The sequence below is a fragment of the Emys orbicularis genome, chromosome 7 (assembly GCF_028017835.1).
Source record: "Emys orbicularis isolate rEmyOrb1 chromosome 7, rEmyOrb1.hap1, whole genome shotgun sequence".
In the NCBI taxonomy this organism is placed as follows: domain Eukaryota; kingdom Metazoa; phylum Chordata; order Testudines; family Emydidae; genus Emys; species Emys orbicularis.
The window spans coordinates 102,579,944-102,597,659 of NC_088689.1; the positions used below are offsets into that span (position 1 = coordinate 102,579,944).

General features: G+C 43.0%; 1 protein-coding gene across 1 annotated transcript in view; it reads right to left on the bottom strand.

The window, feature by feature from the left end:
• Positions 1–253: 253 nt before the first annotated feature.
• Positions 254–17,716, bottom strand: part of SUSD3 (sushi domain containing 3) — a 48,503-nt gene continuing 31,040 nt past the window's right edge. The window contains exon 5 of the mRNA XM_065408250.1: positions 254–869. Coding sequence (XP_065264322.1) covers positions 653–869 — 217 coding nt within the window. The 3' untranslated portion in view covers positions 254–652. The remainder of the gene's footprint in view (positions 870–17,716) is intronic.

Consider the following 17,716-nt stretch of genomic DNA (forward strand, 5'->3'; position numbering starts at 1 on the left):
ATTCCTATTATTTTTCTGATGAGAGAACAAATAAGAACTCTGTTTGAACGTGGAGAACAACTATATTGTAACTACAGAATAAGAGCCAGAGCAGTTCCTTAATTATCCAAACTGGAAAAACAAGAACACGTATATTCTAATATGAACAATGAGGTCCTGTATATACCTAGAATGCGTGAGTTAACTAGTAATGCCATTCTCAAATAAAATGACAATGCTTTTTCATTAAAAAGAAATCTTTATTGTAATTCTCAGACTAGTGTGCAAAAATACGTTTTTTTTCTGGCATGGTTACAAAAAGAACACAGGTTAAAAGAAGTTTGCAGTCATATGAATGTGTAGTTGTTGTCAGAGACTTTACATGAAGCAAATATACAAATGGTTACCATTTCTCTCTGTGGTATGTACAGGAGAATATTATATTCTTGCCATGATATTTAGCACTTTGTAGAGAATGGCTACTTATTGTAAGCATCAACATTCATTATTTTATTTAAGTTAAATCTGGAAGCATTTTAAAATAATCTTGATGTATAAAATTTTCAGATTCATAAGAATAATTAAGTAGTTTTCTACGCAGTCTTTAAGGCACATATTTCTAACCATATTTCATTTTGGTCCAACACAGCAAATTATTTGTTTCTGACATTGATTATCCAGGTATACGAGAGATGGGTTTCTTATAAATGTCCTTATCATGTCTATAGACCTCAACAACATGTATTGTACTCACTGTATGTATTGGAACGTTATGTTCTGGCAGTAATTGTTTAATAGGTGCACTATCGCTTGTGTTGAACTTGGGCTGACAGTCATTTTCTCTGCAACACGCAGAAGCTGCGATGTCCCTAGTCCGTTCTTGGTGGAATCTGCAAGTAAGAAGGCGAAAGTTAGTTGGGTTTCACTTGCTTTAGCAGAGTCAGAATTTTCAATTCCATTTTATTTGCACATCAAGCATTTACCAAACAATTTGTGCTGTGCTACATGGACTGCTTGCTCTAGCATTAAAACAGTGGGCAGTGATGGGGCAAATAATTGTCTCTCAGCTGAAGCTGGGAGAGTTGCATAATTGTGAAGGAGGCACAGCTTGAAAACAACTGTTACCTGCCGGTGTAACGGGGGGTGGGGGAGGACATCTCTTTTTGAATTTTGTTGCAGTTTTGTTAACTGCCCTACTGACAAATCATGGTAGTTGCCTACACTATGGGATTGATTCTCAGGTACCTTCAAGTCCCTTTACACTGTTCTGGAAATATGAAGTAGCCTTAAAATGGACATAAATTACAGTTACACTCACTCATTGGCCCTTTCCTCTCTGGCTAAAAGTCTTTCCAGTGTAGTAATTCATGATGTCTGAATGTGCCCGGAGTGCCATTATAGCCAGTGGCAACAGCGATGAATGAAATTCAACATGCCCATGAACTCTGGAATTAATCCCCATGTCATGCCCAGCGTGGATGCAGTTATACTGGTGCAAAGGTTCCGTACACTGGTATAGTTTAGTCTCCTTCCCATACGGGAATAAGCTATCCTGGTATCAGCACTGTTTTACTGGTATAACTGTATCTACACGGAGGGGGCAGGGTTATACAACTTTCACATGCAGACAAGCCGTAAGGCCCTCTCTCTGCTTGCACACTAATACACGCACCGGAGTCCCCTTGTGGCTATTCAATAGCAGCCATGAAAGGGAATCTGCATGGGTTAATGCTGCCCGTATCAGCTCTGGCTAGGACACCTGCTTGGATACCTGCTCATGGGCTGAGGAGGAGACTGCCCTGGAGCACTAGGGTGACCAGACAGCAAGTGTGAAAAATCGGGACAGGGGGTGGGAGGGTAATAGGAGCCTATATAAGAAAAAGATCCAAAAATCGGGACTGTCCCTATAAAATCGGGACATCTGGTCACCCTATGGAGCACAGCAGCTTTCCCTGCTCCACTAACCTCTAGCTCCACCCCCTTCCAGATGGAGATAATGCAGAAGGGCTTTTATGAAGCTTGTGGCTAGGAATGGTGCCAAGGAGATAGCATCCCCCCCCCCTCTATGCAGGCAGTGGGAGTTGAACCGCCATAGGTAGGGCCCTACCAAATTCACAGCTGTGAAAAATGTGTTGTGGACCCTGAAATCTGATCTCCTCCATGAAATCTGGCTATTGTAGGGGAGACCAGATTTCACAGAGTTGGGCAGCTGGAGAGAGTTGACTGCTGTCCAAGAATCCAGCTCTGAAGGCAGCGCTGCCGCCAGCAGCAGCGCAGAAGTGAGGGCAGCATGGTATGGCATTGCCACCCTTACTTCTGCGCTGCTGCTGGCAGTGGCACTGCCTTCAGAGCAGGGCGCCTGACAAGCTGCTGCTCTCCAGCCACCCAGCTCTGAAGGCAGCAGCACAGAAATAAGGGTGGTAATACCATGACCCCCCTACAATAGCCTTGCCACACCTCCCACCCCCACGACACTGTTTTGGGTTGTGACCCCCCCCCCCAGTTACAATACTGTGAAATTTCAGATTTAAATATCTGAAACCATGAAATTTATGATTTTTTAAATCCTATGACTGTGAAATTGACCAAAATGGACCGTGAATTTGGTAGGGCCCTAGCAATAGGGTTCCCTCAGCACATGAGCAGACCAAACCTTCTTGCCCCACCTCTGCATGGATTCCCTTGTGCCAGAGGGCTAATTACCCCTTGTAAATTCCACCTCCCCCCACACACTTGAAAGACAGGAGTTATTTTTCACCCTATTTATTTTTCGAAACCATGCATAGGGAAATGACAAAAAGGTTCTGCTTATTGACATGAAAGGTCCCATCCTGATTTTCAAGCAGAAGTGACTTTCCTTCACCTCATGTAAACCAGGGCAAGCACTTCAGAAAATCTTTCTGAAGCACATCAGAGTTGGAGCCGTTGCTCTGAAAGCACCGCCACCCTTCCGCTGAGTTAAGTTTGTGTATCAAGAGAGGAAATAAGCGTTCCACTGGCAGGAAGTATGGCTGGGGTGTGGAGATTACTTACCCATGCAAGAACGAAGTGCTACAAAAATACAAGATTCAAATGCTGATACTGCATGCTGATGCAGAGCATAACATTGTAAAGACTTTCTAATCAAGTGCTAGAAATGCCCATGAAAAAAAACAGTTACTGGCAGCATCACAATTGGGCACCATATGTTGCCAAGGACAAATGCTTTTTTTAGTGCCAGCAACTCCACTCAATGCTCTTGAGGTGATAGGAAGTAGTTATAAGGGAAAACAATCTCATCAAAACAGCAAGTACAGAGGAGGAGGAGGAGAAAGACCAGAGGGAGAAGGAAGAAACTAACTGAGTTTGGGATGGGAGAAGAGGAGAGGAACTCTGTAAAATATACCTGTGTCTGCAAGTTGTTGCATGGAGTGCAGAATGCTTACATTTGCAAGACCTGCCAAGGGACCATGTTAACATCGCAGCAAAGAGCTTTCAAAACAAGCTATTTTTGGCCTTTGTGCATTTAATGTAGAGCTTACTTTTGCAGCGGATCCCACTGTGAAGCTATTCTATAAAGCTTTGTGTGGGGATTTAGCAGCTGCAGCCTGCCTCCCATGGAGGTCGTTGGGAGCTGCACCACTAAAGCCCTGTGATTTTAAAAAATTTCCCTGAAGACTATAATTAGATCATCACTGTGCACCACCTGGTTATTCTACAGGAACAACACCTGAGCCCATTTCACTCAGTAGCAAACTCCCATTGACTTCAGCCAGATTAGGAATTGGCCTTCGATGATTATGTAGGCATTCTCCACTAGGAGATGCTTTGGGTGGAAAAGTGGAATGCAACCAAATACCGGAGCATTAGCCGCTGCCTCTCTAGGGGTGTCCTATTAATGTTAAAAATGTACAAATGCACATGTCCTGAAGGAAAACACTCATAGTGCGTTGGACTAAATCCTGCAGTCCTTGCAAAAGTCAGTGGGATCAGTGAAGTCAGTGGGCATTTTGCCTGAGTAAGGACTGAGCAGAGGTGGCAGGACTGGGCCCAGCGTTAACAAGAGCTATAGGCATGTGCATCAGGTGGAGACTGATTCCTGTGAATTTATACTGATCTATGAAACATGAGTTTCACTTTGTACTTTTGTTCACTGGTGCTCCCTCCATTGTGTGCAAGCAGCATAACATGGGTGACCCCCTTTTGTACGTTAACAGTCCTTCATTCCAGACTCCAGCTGGAATATTCCAAAGCCTTTTAGGGAAAGTCTACACTGCAATGAGACACCAGTGCGACCTGTGCCAGCTGACTCGGGCTTGTGGGGCTCACGCTAAGGGGCTGTTCAATTGCAGTGTAGATGTTCTGGCTCGGCCCAAGCTCTGGGACCCTCCCACCTCGCAGGGTCCTAGAGCTCAAGCACGAATGTCTACACCACAATTAAACAGCCCCTCAGCATGAACCCTGCAAGCGCGAGTCAGCTGGCATGGCCCAGCCATAGGTTTTTAATTGCAACATAGATATACTCTTAGTGAGTGATTTGGGCTCATAACACCTGCTCATCTTAGCGCTTACTTGAAAATAACACCAAACACGGTAACACTGGATACTGATATTCTCACATGGCCATGTTTGACTTTAAATTTGGAAAGGACAGATGCCGAGGGTTCATTTGCCTGGGTTTTTTGTTGTTGTTGTTGCTGTTTGCATTCTCTTCTCAAATCTATTTCTAGTAGAATATAAAATAAACAGGCAGCACATGCTACAGCTCCTGAACAATATTAGAAAAAACAAGATTATACAGTCCACGGGGCTGGTGTAATGGGGGGGGCGGGGAATGGAGATATAGACATGGCCTATACCAGTAGAAAAGAGTAATATACAGAACCGTGCCTCAATGGCTGTTAGATGAATTGAATGAATTCTCCTTTGTGAGAGTTGAGAATTGTTCCTAGCTGCAGGGGATGAGAAAGCTAATAGGACCTCCTTGCAATGAGAGAACTCCAGCACAGTGGGACATCATAAGTACATTTTGTATTTCCTGTCTGTTGTTGGCAACGGAGTGATTTCTAATGGGAGTGGATGGAACTTTTCTCTTGTTTTATGTCAGGTGACTTTGCATTGATAATAATGGAGCCATTATGAAAACAATAATGGAACCTTTTCTGAAATACAAATACACACACACACAGCATTAGTTGCAACAGTATATTAAGGCAAGGAAGAAAATTAATATAATTTAGCAAATATATATCTAGCACTTTTCACATGGCGAGTGCTTTACCATTGTTACAAGGTAGGGGATGTTATCTTCTCCCTTTTACAGCTGGAAAACTGAGGCAGGAAGTGGGAGTGAGTTGCCCACGATCACAGAGGGCATCATTGTCAAAGCCATAACGAGAACTCTGAAGACCCTGATTCCTAGGTCCATGTTCAAACCCGGACTAGCCCATGCGTCTCTCTGAAGGCATAGCCATATTGGGGGATGGAAATGGAGAGGGGACAAGAATAGTATATATTTTGGGGCATTCCCAGATTTGAGCTACAAATCACATACCCCTTTGCCCAGTCGTCCCAAGACCGTGATTGGATTGGATACGATTGATTTGAAGTGCCCCATTTGGGGCCATACTGTGGGATTTAGCCACTGACCCACATTGGGGGTGGAGTGGTGCAGAACTATATCACCCCAATGGGGGAGCACTGGCTGGGATGCTGCAGCCTACTTCCCCCAATGTTCCTGGCCAAGTCTATAGGATGGTAAAGGAGAAAAGAGGGGACATAGGTCTGCCTCCTCCTCTTTGTGATCATTTGGGGCAAGAAAGCCATCCCCGCACTCCCCAGACTGCTATTGTCTGTAGATCTTGCACCCACTTTGCTTTCTCGCCCTGCCCACCTGTGCAAGGGCCAGAGACAAGCTGTTCTTTGCCTCAATACTAAAACTCTCATGGCTAAATCCTGCTATGGCTGGTTCAGTGGGGAGGCGGGGGAGTTAGGGGGGTAGTATTCATCCAGCTCTAGACTTTAGGATGTCCCGATCCACAGTAATATGCATAATATTAACATGCATACCATTAAGGGGGCATCACTACCTTCCCTTGCTACTGGAGCTTAAATTCTCAGCTGCCAACTTCCTCTTTCTCTTAGCATCAGTGGATCTGAATCAACTTCTGCTGCATGGAAGCAGCTTTCACTGGCTTCAAGGGGTGTACTGATCACATGCAGAGGTTGCAGAAGGAGGGCCATAGATTTTTAAATGACGGTGAAGCCCAGTTAAGTTACACACCAAGCTCTTAGACGTCATTTTAGTTGTGCAAGTATCCTTGACTTTTTAAAAGAAATGTTCAGCCCAGTATCATGTGTCACAGTTTCAGAGTAACTGCACCAGTGTTCCCCCTCCATGGTCACCCACTTAAAGGTTTCCAGTTCTCAGACGTCACCTCTCCTGAGAGAAGACCTGCGTCTCACTCCTTTCCAACCAGGGTTTTTAAGGCTGCACAGCTCCCTGATCTGCATTGCGATACCTCCAGCAAGCGAACACCTGTGCTTTGCTTTCTCTCCAAGGGCTATGGCAGTGTATTGCCAGCAGTTACAAGTTACCACACAGCTTCTCCTAAGCAAACACCTTTATTGCTAAGGTAAAAGCTTTACAGAGAAAGTATATAAAGACAATAAAAGAACCTACACACATATTAGAAAGCTTACCAGAGGTCACCCCCAACTCCAACATGGGGTTCTGGTAGGGGTCAGTCCTTCAAACCCCACAAGTGGGTTTTCCCTGTTCTTACACATTCATATCAGTCTTTAAAATCAGGAACCAGATTGAAGGCCCTGAGTCAGTTTAAGCACGGGCTTAAAAGACCTTTCTTTGTCTGTTGGTCTCTGAAGAGTCCAGTTTGAACCAGAATATGTGAGCCTTCCCAGGAGGCGGTGTGATAGGTTGTCACCCCTGGGGTGCAGTCTGGGACTGGGGTACCACTGAGCCCCCTGACCCACCAGTCTGGGCTCCCTCTCACACTGTACTGCTGTGACAAGCTGCAGAGCCCTCCAGCCTGCACTTTCACCAGCATACATACAGGTAGGGACACACCCAGCTGCAGTTACATGCAGGCTCTCTGACCAGCCGCTGCATAGGAAGGCTACAGCTAAGGCAACTCCCAGCTCCTTAGGCACACACCCCCTCTGGAGTATAAACCCAAAATTATACCATCTTGCGCTGCACGTGGAACTATACAGCGTAAGCTCATAAAATTCACCCCCTCCCTCAATGCGGAGAGGAATATGCAACAGCCTTTGCCCCTGAGTTATGATTTCCACACACTTCACTCCAACTCACTGGTTTAGATAAAGCAAAAACAAGTTTATTAACTACAAAAGATAGACTGTGAGTGATTATAAGTGATAGCAAACAGGTCAAAGCAGATTACCTAGCAAATAAACAACAAACAAACTAAGCTTAATATACTAAACAGATTGGATATGAATAGCAGACCCATCCTAAGAGATGATACAAGCAGGCTGCAGATTCTTACGGGGCAAGCTGCACATGCTTTACAGCTTGGAATCCCCAGGTGTTTCATTCACAGGCTAGGAATCCCTTTAGCCTGGGTCTAGCACTTCCTCCAGTTCAGTCTTTGTTCCTCAGGTGTTTCCAGGAACCTTCTTGTGAGGGGAGTGAAGAACATCAGGAGATGTCACTCCCTGCCTTATATAGCCTTTGCTTATGGAGGGAACCCTTTGTTCACACAGCTTGGTTCCCAGACCAGTCTGTGGAAAAATACTGACATCCCAAGATGGAGTCTAGAGACATGTGGTCTCATCACATGTCCTTGTAGATTCATAGCAGCCATTACTTGGAGGCTGTCTGTAGCATTCATAGGAAGGCTCCCTAGGTGGGAGATAAGCTTCTCCTAAGGCCTATTGTTTTTCCTAATGGCCCATTGCCCTGACTAGGCCCTTCCCCACCCACTATCTAGACTGAAAGCATCTTGTCTAGTGGGCGCTACCCAGGTGTAACTATATTTGAAATACAGATACATAGTCAATATTCATAACTTCAGATACAAAAATTATGCATGCATACAAATAGGAAAATCATATTCTGCAAATCATAACTTTTCCAATGACATCTCACGTGACGTATCTTGCACAAAATACATCATAATTATGTCATAATCAAATCATAATAATATCACTGTGAAGAATATGTGGTGCAGTATCACAGGCAGTACCTCACTCAAGATGTTACAACCAGAGTGATTTGCCTTAACCATCTCCTACTGTTTTTACTTCCTGGAGGAGCTGTGGTAGCTCTCTCCCTGGGAAGTACATACCATCCCTGGTCTACAATGATACATAAACTATTCTTATACTTAATACAATATGGTCTCCCATAGATATCGCAGGAAATTGCCCTGTCACATCACATATTTACATAACTCTCCTGGGCCAGGCCTACACTATAAACTTACATCGATATAACTATGTAGCTCGGGGGTATGAAAAGTCCATCCAGTGCAGACACCATTATGTTGACAGGAGGGCTTCTCCTGTTGATGTAGCTACTGCCTCTCGCAGAGGTGGATTAACTATGCCAATGGGAGAAGCTCTTCCATTGGCATATTTGTGTCTTCACTAAAGCACCACAGCGACACAGCGGCACCCCTGCAGCATGTTAAGTGTAGACCGGCCCTGAGTTACAGGCAGTGGTATCAAACTAGTCATGCGCTACTTGTAGCCATTTCACTGCACACTCCCTGTAATACAATATTAAGCACATGAGGTGACACCATCACTTGTTTTGTTTTATTAGCATTGCATCCAATTGTGCATCTCCTCACACAGCCATGTGTGATGGCCTCCCTGTCACTTAAGTACTGCCTTGCAACTAGGCAAGAGAGGATAGCTGCGGGCGGACATGTAATTTGCATTTACATGATCCAGTGGTCCCAGCATTGTGCAAATGGCATCTAGCGGCTGCATCACCCTCTCAAAGTGACTACGGATCTGCAGGACCAAACCCTTTGAATTGACATTTATGCCTTAATAGAAGTGAAATATGGCCAAGTTCTGAGTGTTGTGGGAAGCATAACTTGGAACATCCTGACTTTCATAGATTCCAAGACCAGAAGGGACCATTGTGATAATCTAGTCTGACCTCTTGTAGAACACAGGCCATAGAACTTCCTCAAAATAATTCCTAGAGATCTTTTAGGAAGACATCCAATCTTGATTTAAAAATTGTCCATAATGGAGAATCCACCATGACACTTGGTAAAGTGTTCCAATGGTTAATTACTCTCACTGTTAAAAATTTACACCTTATTTCCAGTTTGAATTTGTCTAGCTCCAACTTCCAGCTATTAGATCATGTTGTACTTTTCTCTGCGAGATTGAAAACCCAGTATTAAATATTTGTTCTCCAAGTAGCTACTTACAGACTGTAATCAAGTCACCCCTTAACCTTTTCTTTGTTAAGCTAAATAGATTGAGCTCCTTCAGTTTATCCTTACAAGGCATGTTCTCTAGTCCTTTATTCAGTCTCAGGATTCTTCTATGAACCCTCTCCACCAATTTATCAACATCCTTCTTGTATTGTGGGGACCAGAACTGGACACAGGATTCCAGCAGCGGTCACACTAGTGCCAAATAAAGATGTAAAATAACCTCTCCACTCCTACTCAAAATTCCCCTGTTTATATATCCCAGGATCGCATCAGCTCTTTTGGTCACAGCGTTACACTACAAACTCATGTTCAGCTGATTATCCACCATGACCCGCAAATCTTTTTCAGACTCACTGCTTCCCAGGATACAGTCGCCCATCCTGTAAGTATGGCCTAGATTCTTTGTTCCCAGAGGTATATATATACATTTAGCCATATATTACACCCAGTTTGCTTGTAGCCAATTTACCATGCAATCCACACCTCTCTGACTCAGTGACCTGTTCTGTTCATTATTTACCACTCCCCCAATTTTTGTGTCATTTGCACACTTTATCCGTGATGATTTTATCTTTTCTTCCATGTCATTGATAAAATTGTTAAATAGCATAGGGCCAAGAACTGATTCCTGCGGGACTCCACTGGAAATACACTGTTTGATGGTGACGCCCTGTTTAGTTACATTACGAGACAGTTTGTAATCCATTTAATATGTGCCATGTTAACTTTATATGGTTCTAGGTTTTTTTAAAAATCAAAATGTTGTGCAGTACCAAGTCAAAAGCCTTAGAGAAGTCCAAATATATTACACCAACCTTTTTCAAGCAAACTTGCAATCTCAGAAAAATAATCAAGTTAGTTTGACTGGATCTGTTTTCCATATACCTATCTAGATTTGCATTAATTACATTATCCTTCTTTAAGCCTTTATTGAGTCCCATATCAGCCGCTTCATTATCTTGCCCAGGATCGATGTCAGGCTGATGGATCTATAATTACCCAGGTCATCCCATTTATCCTTTTTAAAAATTGGCCCATTAGTTTTCTTTCAGAACTTCCCCAGTGTTCCAAGACTTATTGAAAATCAGCATTAACAGTCTAGGAAGCTCATCAGCCAGTTCTTTTAAGACTCTTGGATGCAGGTTATCTGAACCTGCTGATTTAAAAAATGTCTTACTTTAGTAGCTTCTTTTTATTGTCCTCCAGAGATACTAATGGAATAGAAAAAGAATGTTATCACAATATGATGACATTATATCATCTGCTTTTTCCCCAAATACAGAACTGAAATATTTATTGAACACTTCTGTCTTTTCAGCATTGTTATTGATAATTCTGCCTTTTCCACCTAATAATGGATCAATATAATTGTCAGCATTCTTTTTATTCTTAATATATTTTTTTAAAACCCCTCCTTATTGTCCTTAACTCTGTTGGCCATAGATTTCTCCTGGTGTCCCTTGGCTTCCCTTATCACATTTCTACAGTTCCTTTCTACTGATTTATATTAATTAGTACCAAATTACCCTTTCTTCTATTTGTTATATTTTTTATTTTAATTTTTTTATAGTTGCCTTTACTTCCCCTATAAACCAGTTCGTTTTTTTAACAAGTATAGCCTTCTTCCTCAATTGCGGGATTGTGGCTTTCTGGACATCTAGTAAGATATTCTTAAATGATTCCCAATTATCATTCACATTTTTCTGATTAAATTCTTCCCCCCAGCTGATTTGGCTCATAATTGTTTTCAGCTTTTGTGGGTGTAAAATCGCCAATGTATTATCTGAATGCAAAACAGCACCCAGACAAGCCTGTTCATGTGGAAAAACACTGGAGATTTTTTTTGTATTTTCAGATAACGGGGGGAAAGGGCTGGACTCCTTCAGACTCCCCCAAATAAGCCATCCTTGAACTCACCATGGAGAGACATTTCAGACCAAATGATCTAAAAGCAGAGCCTGAGAAGAGGGGCCCAATTCTGCACCCACACAAAGGTCTGCATTCTCAGGTGAGCTGAGGTAGGGAGGGCAGAGGTGGCAGTAGGACCCCTTTCTGCTCACCCAATCTTGGGGGCAACTGGAGGCCAGTTCAGCCCCTGGCAGAACTTAGAGCAGCAGCATTGAGGCCATGCCCCAATACCCAATATACCACCTATGTGGCGGGTGCAGGACAAGGGGGTGACACTAAGCCAGGGTAGGCGGACTTTACACATCCAGAGGCTTCCTTTATATTAGAGGAATCCCCAGCTGTCCCTTTAGAGCAGCATACAGGGGATTTAGCTTGGGGCAAGGATCTGGCTCTAATTCAATGGAAACTGGAGCAGACCCTTAGAATGCAATTGCCCTTTCAGCCATACCTGTGGCAACACTACACTTATCCTGTAAGCAAGGGCATGTAGTAATGAAAACACAGACACAGTGTTAACTCCAGCAGCACTTCCTGGCATTGCGGGAATCTCCTCAGGGCAGATTGGCCTTCAGGGATCTCTTGCAGTCTGGTGGTAAATTGCTACTAACTGTACAGCATTTTGCCCCATTTGATTTTTCCATCAATGGACCTTCCATCTCGATAGCTTTCTGCTGTTGAGTTTTTAGCCTCATTTTGTGTCTTTTGTTATGCTCTGCTTATTTTTTTCCCTACTACCAAAACTTTAGATCAGCTTAGCTCCCCGCACAGGAAGAAACACCTTCCCTTCTCTCGCTGGGGTAAATCTGCAGCACCATGCTTCCTGCTTCTGTAAAAATCTCTCAGCCATGCTCCCTTTACCTTAGCATTCTGTCCTCTGGCTTTCTAATTTCCTGGCCTAAATATGTGCCTTTCCTCCAACCCTTTACACAAGACACAGGGCAGTAGAGAACCTGGCCCTTTACAGACTCCATATTTAAGTGGAAGAGAGGGCATAGCTAGGATTTCTGCGCGGACAAATGTTGGGAGCTCATTTCACTGATTTTGCATCATCACTTATACACATTTGCCTCAAATTCCCAAGCACATCTTGTTTTTCTTCACTCATTTCTCTTGGACATCTTTTTATTGGATATTCCTTATCTGCTTTTTGCTTACTACCCTGATACTGCGTACTGACTGACACCCTGTAGTTGGAAAGGACCCAGGACCGAATTTCACGATCTTTCAGAGACAAGCACTAAAAATAACTTCTGTGGGTGTACAGCAATCTGTTGCCCAGATGCAGAGATTTTGGCTTGGTAATATGTACCAGCTGCATAGGAGGACTTTCAAGTGTAGTCACAGACATGGGCTTTTCCATTTCACTTGACACACTCCAGCAGTCAGTTCAGCTAACTGGTGACAACAGTACATCTGAAAACAAGCAAGAGATCTGTAAAAAAGAATCCACCTCAAACTCCAAACACTCCAAATTTCCTGGTTTGAGTTTTTGGGTTGTTGTCAATGTTTCTACACAAATGCAGCATTTCCTCCAAAAATGTTCATGTTAGAAAAAAAAAAAAACCCCATCATGTTTAATTGCAGCTCCTTGGGATGCATTGCTGAACTGGGTGGACTGGATTTTGTCACATGACACTTCTCCAGGTGGGCTGATTAGCTGAGCCTAACTCCAAAGGGTGAGCGGAAGCAACCTGGGCTTGTCTGCTCAAGCCTGAAGGAGAGAGACAGCAGATACGTTTCTTAAAGGTGATAGAAGGCAGCTGGTCTGCTGTGATCTTCAAAAAATCCCTGAAGAGGGGAGAAAGCAGGCTACCGGTCCTCACCAGCCAAAGCCACAGCTCTTTCCTTGTCAAGGAAGGGGCTATCCCGGGGGATAAAATGAGGGGACATGTGCTGAGACTGAGGGCAATGGAGGCTTCCTGTAGTTTGGTTATTTCATACCATAATCTGGATGTTAATGCAAACTGAATTCCCACCTAGTGCAGGCTCTCCTACTTCTAACTGTATCTGTTTTTCCAGTGGTAGGGCTAATGGATGGCACACTCCTGGTTTGGTGGTAGCAAGGCATGCGCAGCAGGGTGTTCTGAGTTTACTGGATATTTTCATATGCACAGGGAGGATGGTTTACTGTGTACCCTAGCTACTGTAGCGAGTTTCCTGTCGTAGTGCCAGGTTATGCATGTTCATTAGTTGATTCTTCTTGAAATCCCTAGAAGAATGGCTGGAATCATTGAAAAGGGGTGAAGGAGAGTGTTGTTTCAGTTTGGCAATCACAAATGAGCCAAGGAAACTTCTCCCTGTTCCTACAATCTGTGAATCCAAGGCCAAAATAATTTGCCTTGTCCCAGCTCTAGTTTGTATTCAGCTGAACAGCATCTGGAATTCACTGCTCCTTTATAGGTGGCCATACAGCTATGCTTGGGTGGAGGGAAGTGGTTTCATTTTTCCTTTTGGTTCCCATTACTTTAATATGATCTCTCACTGGCACTCACTTTAAGCTCTCAGATATCTTTGCACCTTGCAGTGGAGACTGCCAGCTTTTATTAAACTTCCCTTTGCTAATATTCAGGCTTGTGCCTGTCCATGTGTGGTGTGTAGCTTGCATGGCTCACCTGCAGAGTCATACTTTTCTAGCATCTGTTAAACAGCCAGCAGGGGTCCTGGCTGTGGATGAAGGGGGAATGTTGGTCTAAGGGTGTTATCTCCCCGGGGCTGTTATTCTGGAGTAAGGTAGAGTGGAATATCTATTCCAGAATAACACCATGAGTGGAGACTAATTCTGGAACCGCTATTCTGGTCAATTTCCCTGTGCAGACAACCCCTAACTACCTCTGCTACTGCCCTTGCATCACAGGTGCACACACCTTTTGCTGTTTGTATGGGAATCTCTCCTCTCTTTGGACTGGGCTCCTCCTGTACTGGTGACCTTGTACTCCTCACTGTAGGTGCAGTTGAGGTTCACTCACATTGCTTTGGGCTGTGTGCATGGCCCAGGGCCACACTCCTTCCCCCATGTCTTCATCCAAGGTAAAATATCCCAACTCCCTTTTCACTGTGCTCCCTGTTATACACCATTAACACACATTCTCTCTTTCCTCCATCCCCTACCATCAAATCCTGAGAAAACAAACTTTCCAGTCCCTTCTTATGTGGCACATCCTCCCTGTAAGTGGCTGTAAATTGTTCAGGCACTAGTCAGTCATCGGAATATTACAAGAGACTGGTCATGTTGCCAACATATGGAGCTTAGAGGCACGTGGCTTTATTAAAATAAGTATTAGTAACCACCACACTGTTGTTTTCTTCCAAATAGCAGCTGGATGGCACAGATGGCAATTGCTAACATGCACCTCACATTGACTCACATGCTGATCTCACGTACGTATATGCATCTCTCCCATCACTTCCGTGTGACTTGTTCACGTGTATCCAAGGTCAGAATGTGGCTCCTTCCATGTACAGCGGTCACCATTAAAGGCAACAGCTGCCAACCCACACTACACAGTTGTCACACTGATTTCCTATTCTAAGCATGGGTGAAAATTGTGGGATCACTCTGACAAAAGCTTGATGCTGACTGCATAAAGTTATTTCATGAGCCATTAAAAAATGTCTGTTCTGTCAAATAGCAATGTGGGGTTTTCTTCTTTTTTTTCTTAAACTATTTTTGTTCCCAGATCTAAATATAGAACAAACAATCTTTCAAAGAAATTTCAACAAAGACAGAAAAAACTGTGTACTGCACCATTGTCCAGTAAGAATGCTTTTGACAGTCAGAAATAGGCTAAAGATATATTCAAGAGGCGGGGGAGGTGTCTTAAAGAAGGTGCTTTCTATCTCCCAGATACTTTAGTTGTTTGCAGTGCTCTTGGACCCATGTTGGTCCCACTGTTTAGAGAGACAAGGTGGGCGAGGTAACATGTTTTGTTGGTGAGAGAGACACCAACAGAAGTTGGTCCAATAAAACATGTTACCTCAGCCATGTCTCTCAAAGGCTATGTCTACACTGGAATAAAAGACCCATGGCACAGCTGTGGCTGGCCCACCCCAGCTGATTCAGGCTGCAGGGCTAAAACTAGCTGTGTAGATGTTTGAGCTTAGTCTGAAGCCCAGGCTCTGGGACACTTGCCTGAGTCCAAACATCTACACAGCAATTTTGCAGCCTGAGCCCTGAGTCAGCTGACCTGGGCCAGCCCGTGGTGTTTAACTGCTATGTAGATATACCCTATGATACTTTAAGTATCATGCAAAGGAGCAACTGCTGTGATAGGAATTCTTTTCTCCAAAGAAAGTCAATTCTATCATAAAACTTGTATAAATCTCCAAGGCTCCACTGCTCTTCCCTCAGATAAGCACATGCCTCATCTCTCAGCTTCTCTGGTTAAGTTACGAGAGGGAACCACTTCCCTTTGTTATCTCACATAAAAAAAACACACACAAACATGCTGCAGGAGGGGGGGAAATTCATGCAACTTGTGATCCATTGAGGGTCTATGTGTTGTGTGGCTTGGTCATTAACAAGAGCAGGGAAAACCCAAACAATGAGCCATGTTTTTTAAGCATAATTCCTCACTGGAAACAATGGGAAATTCTGATTTACAATCAAAGGCCAGATCTTGCCAAGAAGAGGATGTTTAATCAGGGAATAAAGTCAATTACTTCAATGATCCCAAAAAGGTAATAGTGACTTTGGTTGAATTTGCTGTCACTTTGTCCCTGAGCTTAGCAATTTCCTGCACTTAGGCTTGAATGCCCATGGCGACTGATGCACTGGCACGAAATACCCCAAAATGAAAGCTGCCCAAGTGTATATTTGCATTATATACAGAAAGGAAACAATGGGGAAAGCTAGTACCTCATTTGGGGTCTTTAATGTTCACCCATCCTATAATACATCAGCCAGCTTCCGTTTGCACTTACCTAGCCATCCTTTGATACTGCCTGGCTGTTAACAGTAAGCTGTGGTTAGGATGATGAATAAGATGTGACTCTGTCTAATCCATTATACAACAAATAAACCTTCAACGTGACAAATAAAGCTGGCATATCATTTGTCATATTCAAGGTTCATTTGCCACATAATGCATTAGACAATTCCCACATCTCCTCCACTGCACACAGATCCATTTACTAGCATTAAACTGTAGAAATCTATAGCTTTAATAACGTTTTATGGAACGGAGAATATAAATGTACCACTGTAAGTACTTATACAAAAGTTTGTTTGGTTTGCATTGTTAAAAGGTCATGCTGAGTGTTCATAACTGCCCAAACTCAGTCAAATGCTTTCCAGTTCCATTTAGAAGAAACAGCCTTTCTGAACATGAGTGGTCATTTGCAACAACCAGACTTTTAGCTCAAACCTGGAGATTTTGATACAGTTGAAATCTGGTTGATTTTTTGTTACATCTGAATAACTAGTCCACACATGCTGGATGCACATTGTCTCTGCATCAGTGAAATACAGTGGAAACTTGATTATCTGAATCCTGATTAACCAGCACTCTGTCATCCAAAGGTAGGATACATCTGCCAGTATTTGTTTTCAGCACATTAAGTTTACTATGTGGAAAGGTTGCAGAGTTCATAAGCCCTCCCAGCTCTTCGTTTTCTTCTGCAAAGTTTATAAACTCTCCACTTTCTTAATGAACTAACAAACATTTTCAGACCTTATAAAAGCTGTTTATTTGAACCTTTGCATGTCCAGTTTACTTGTATATTCCCTGTTACATTCAGTTAAGGAAGGAGGTGCAGTATTTTGTAAATAGAATGAAAGACTTTTCTCCACAGAGTGGCTTAGATAAGAATTTCTAAGGTGCTGGTAGCTCTAATGGAGCAATAACCTTTATATTTAGGAACTGCTGGATTATACATTTTATTTTAAACATTCTAAAAGCAGATTGTGTTTTTACCCTGTGTTGACACTCCAGCACACGTAGCTGTTCAAAATTACAAATTAGTTCTTAATCCTTTTGAAGAGCTCGTTTAAGAGTATAGTCACCATTATAATTAGCTTTAGAAGTCTTTCTAAACCCCACCAAATCTAAAAATTGATTAAACAGCCATCAGACTTTTGTTTAAATGCACCACTTAAAAATAATTTCTAGCTGTGGAATGGAAGGTGTTTTATAAGCTGTATAAAATTGCTTTCTACAGGTAACCATTACAAATCATAGATATTGCTGTAAGCAAAGTCTGCAAAGTGAGCAGTGAATTAACAGTAAACAGGAACTGTAATTTCCTGTATATTGCATATTAGTGCTAAGCGATAGCAAAAGGACAGTTCAGTGAAATGAGACAGAGAATTATGTGGGTGGCACTAGTGAAACTGAGATTAGAATCTGACACATGGTATTATCATTTTCCTTCACGTGTCTCTGCTCTTTAGTTTATACCAGTAAAATTAG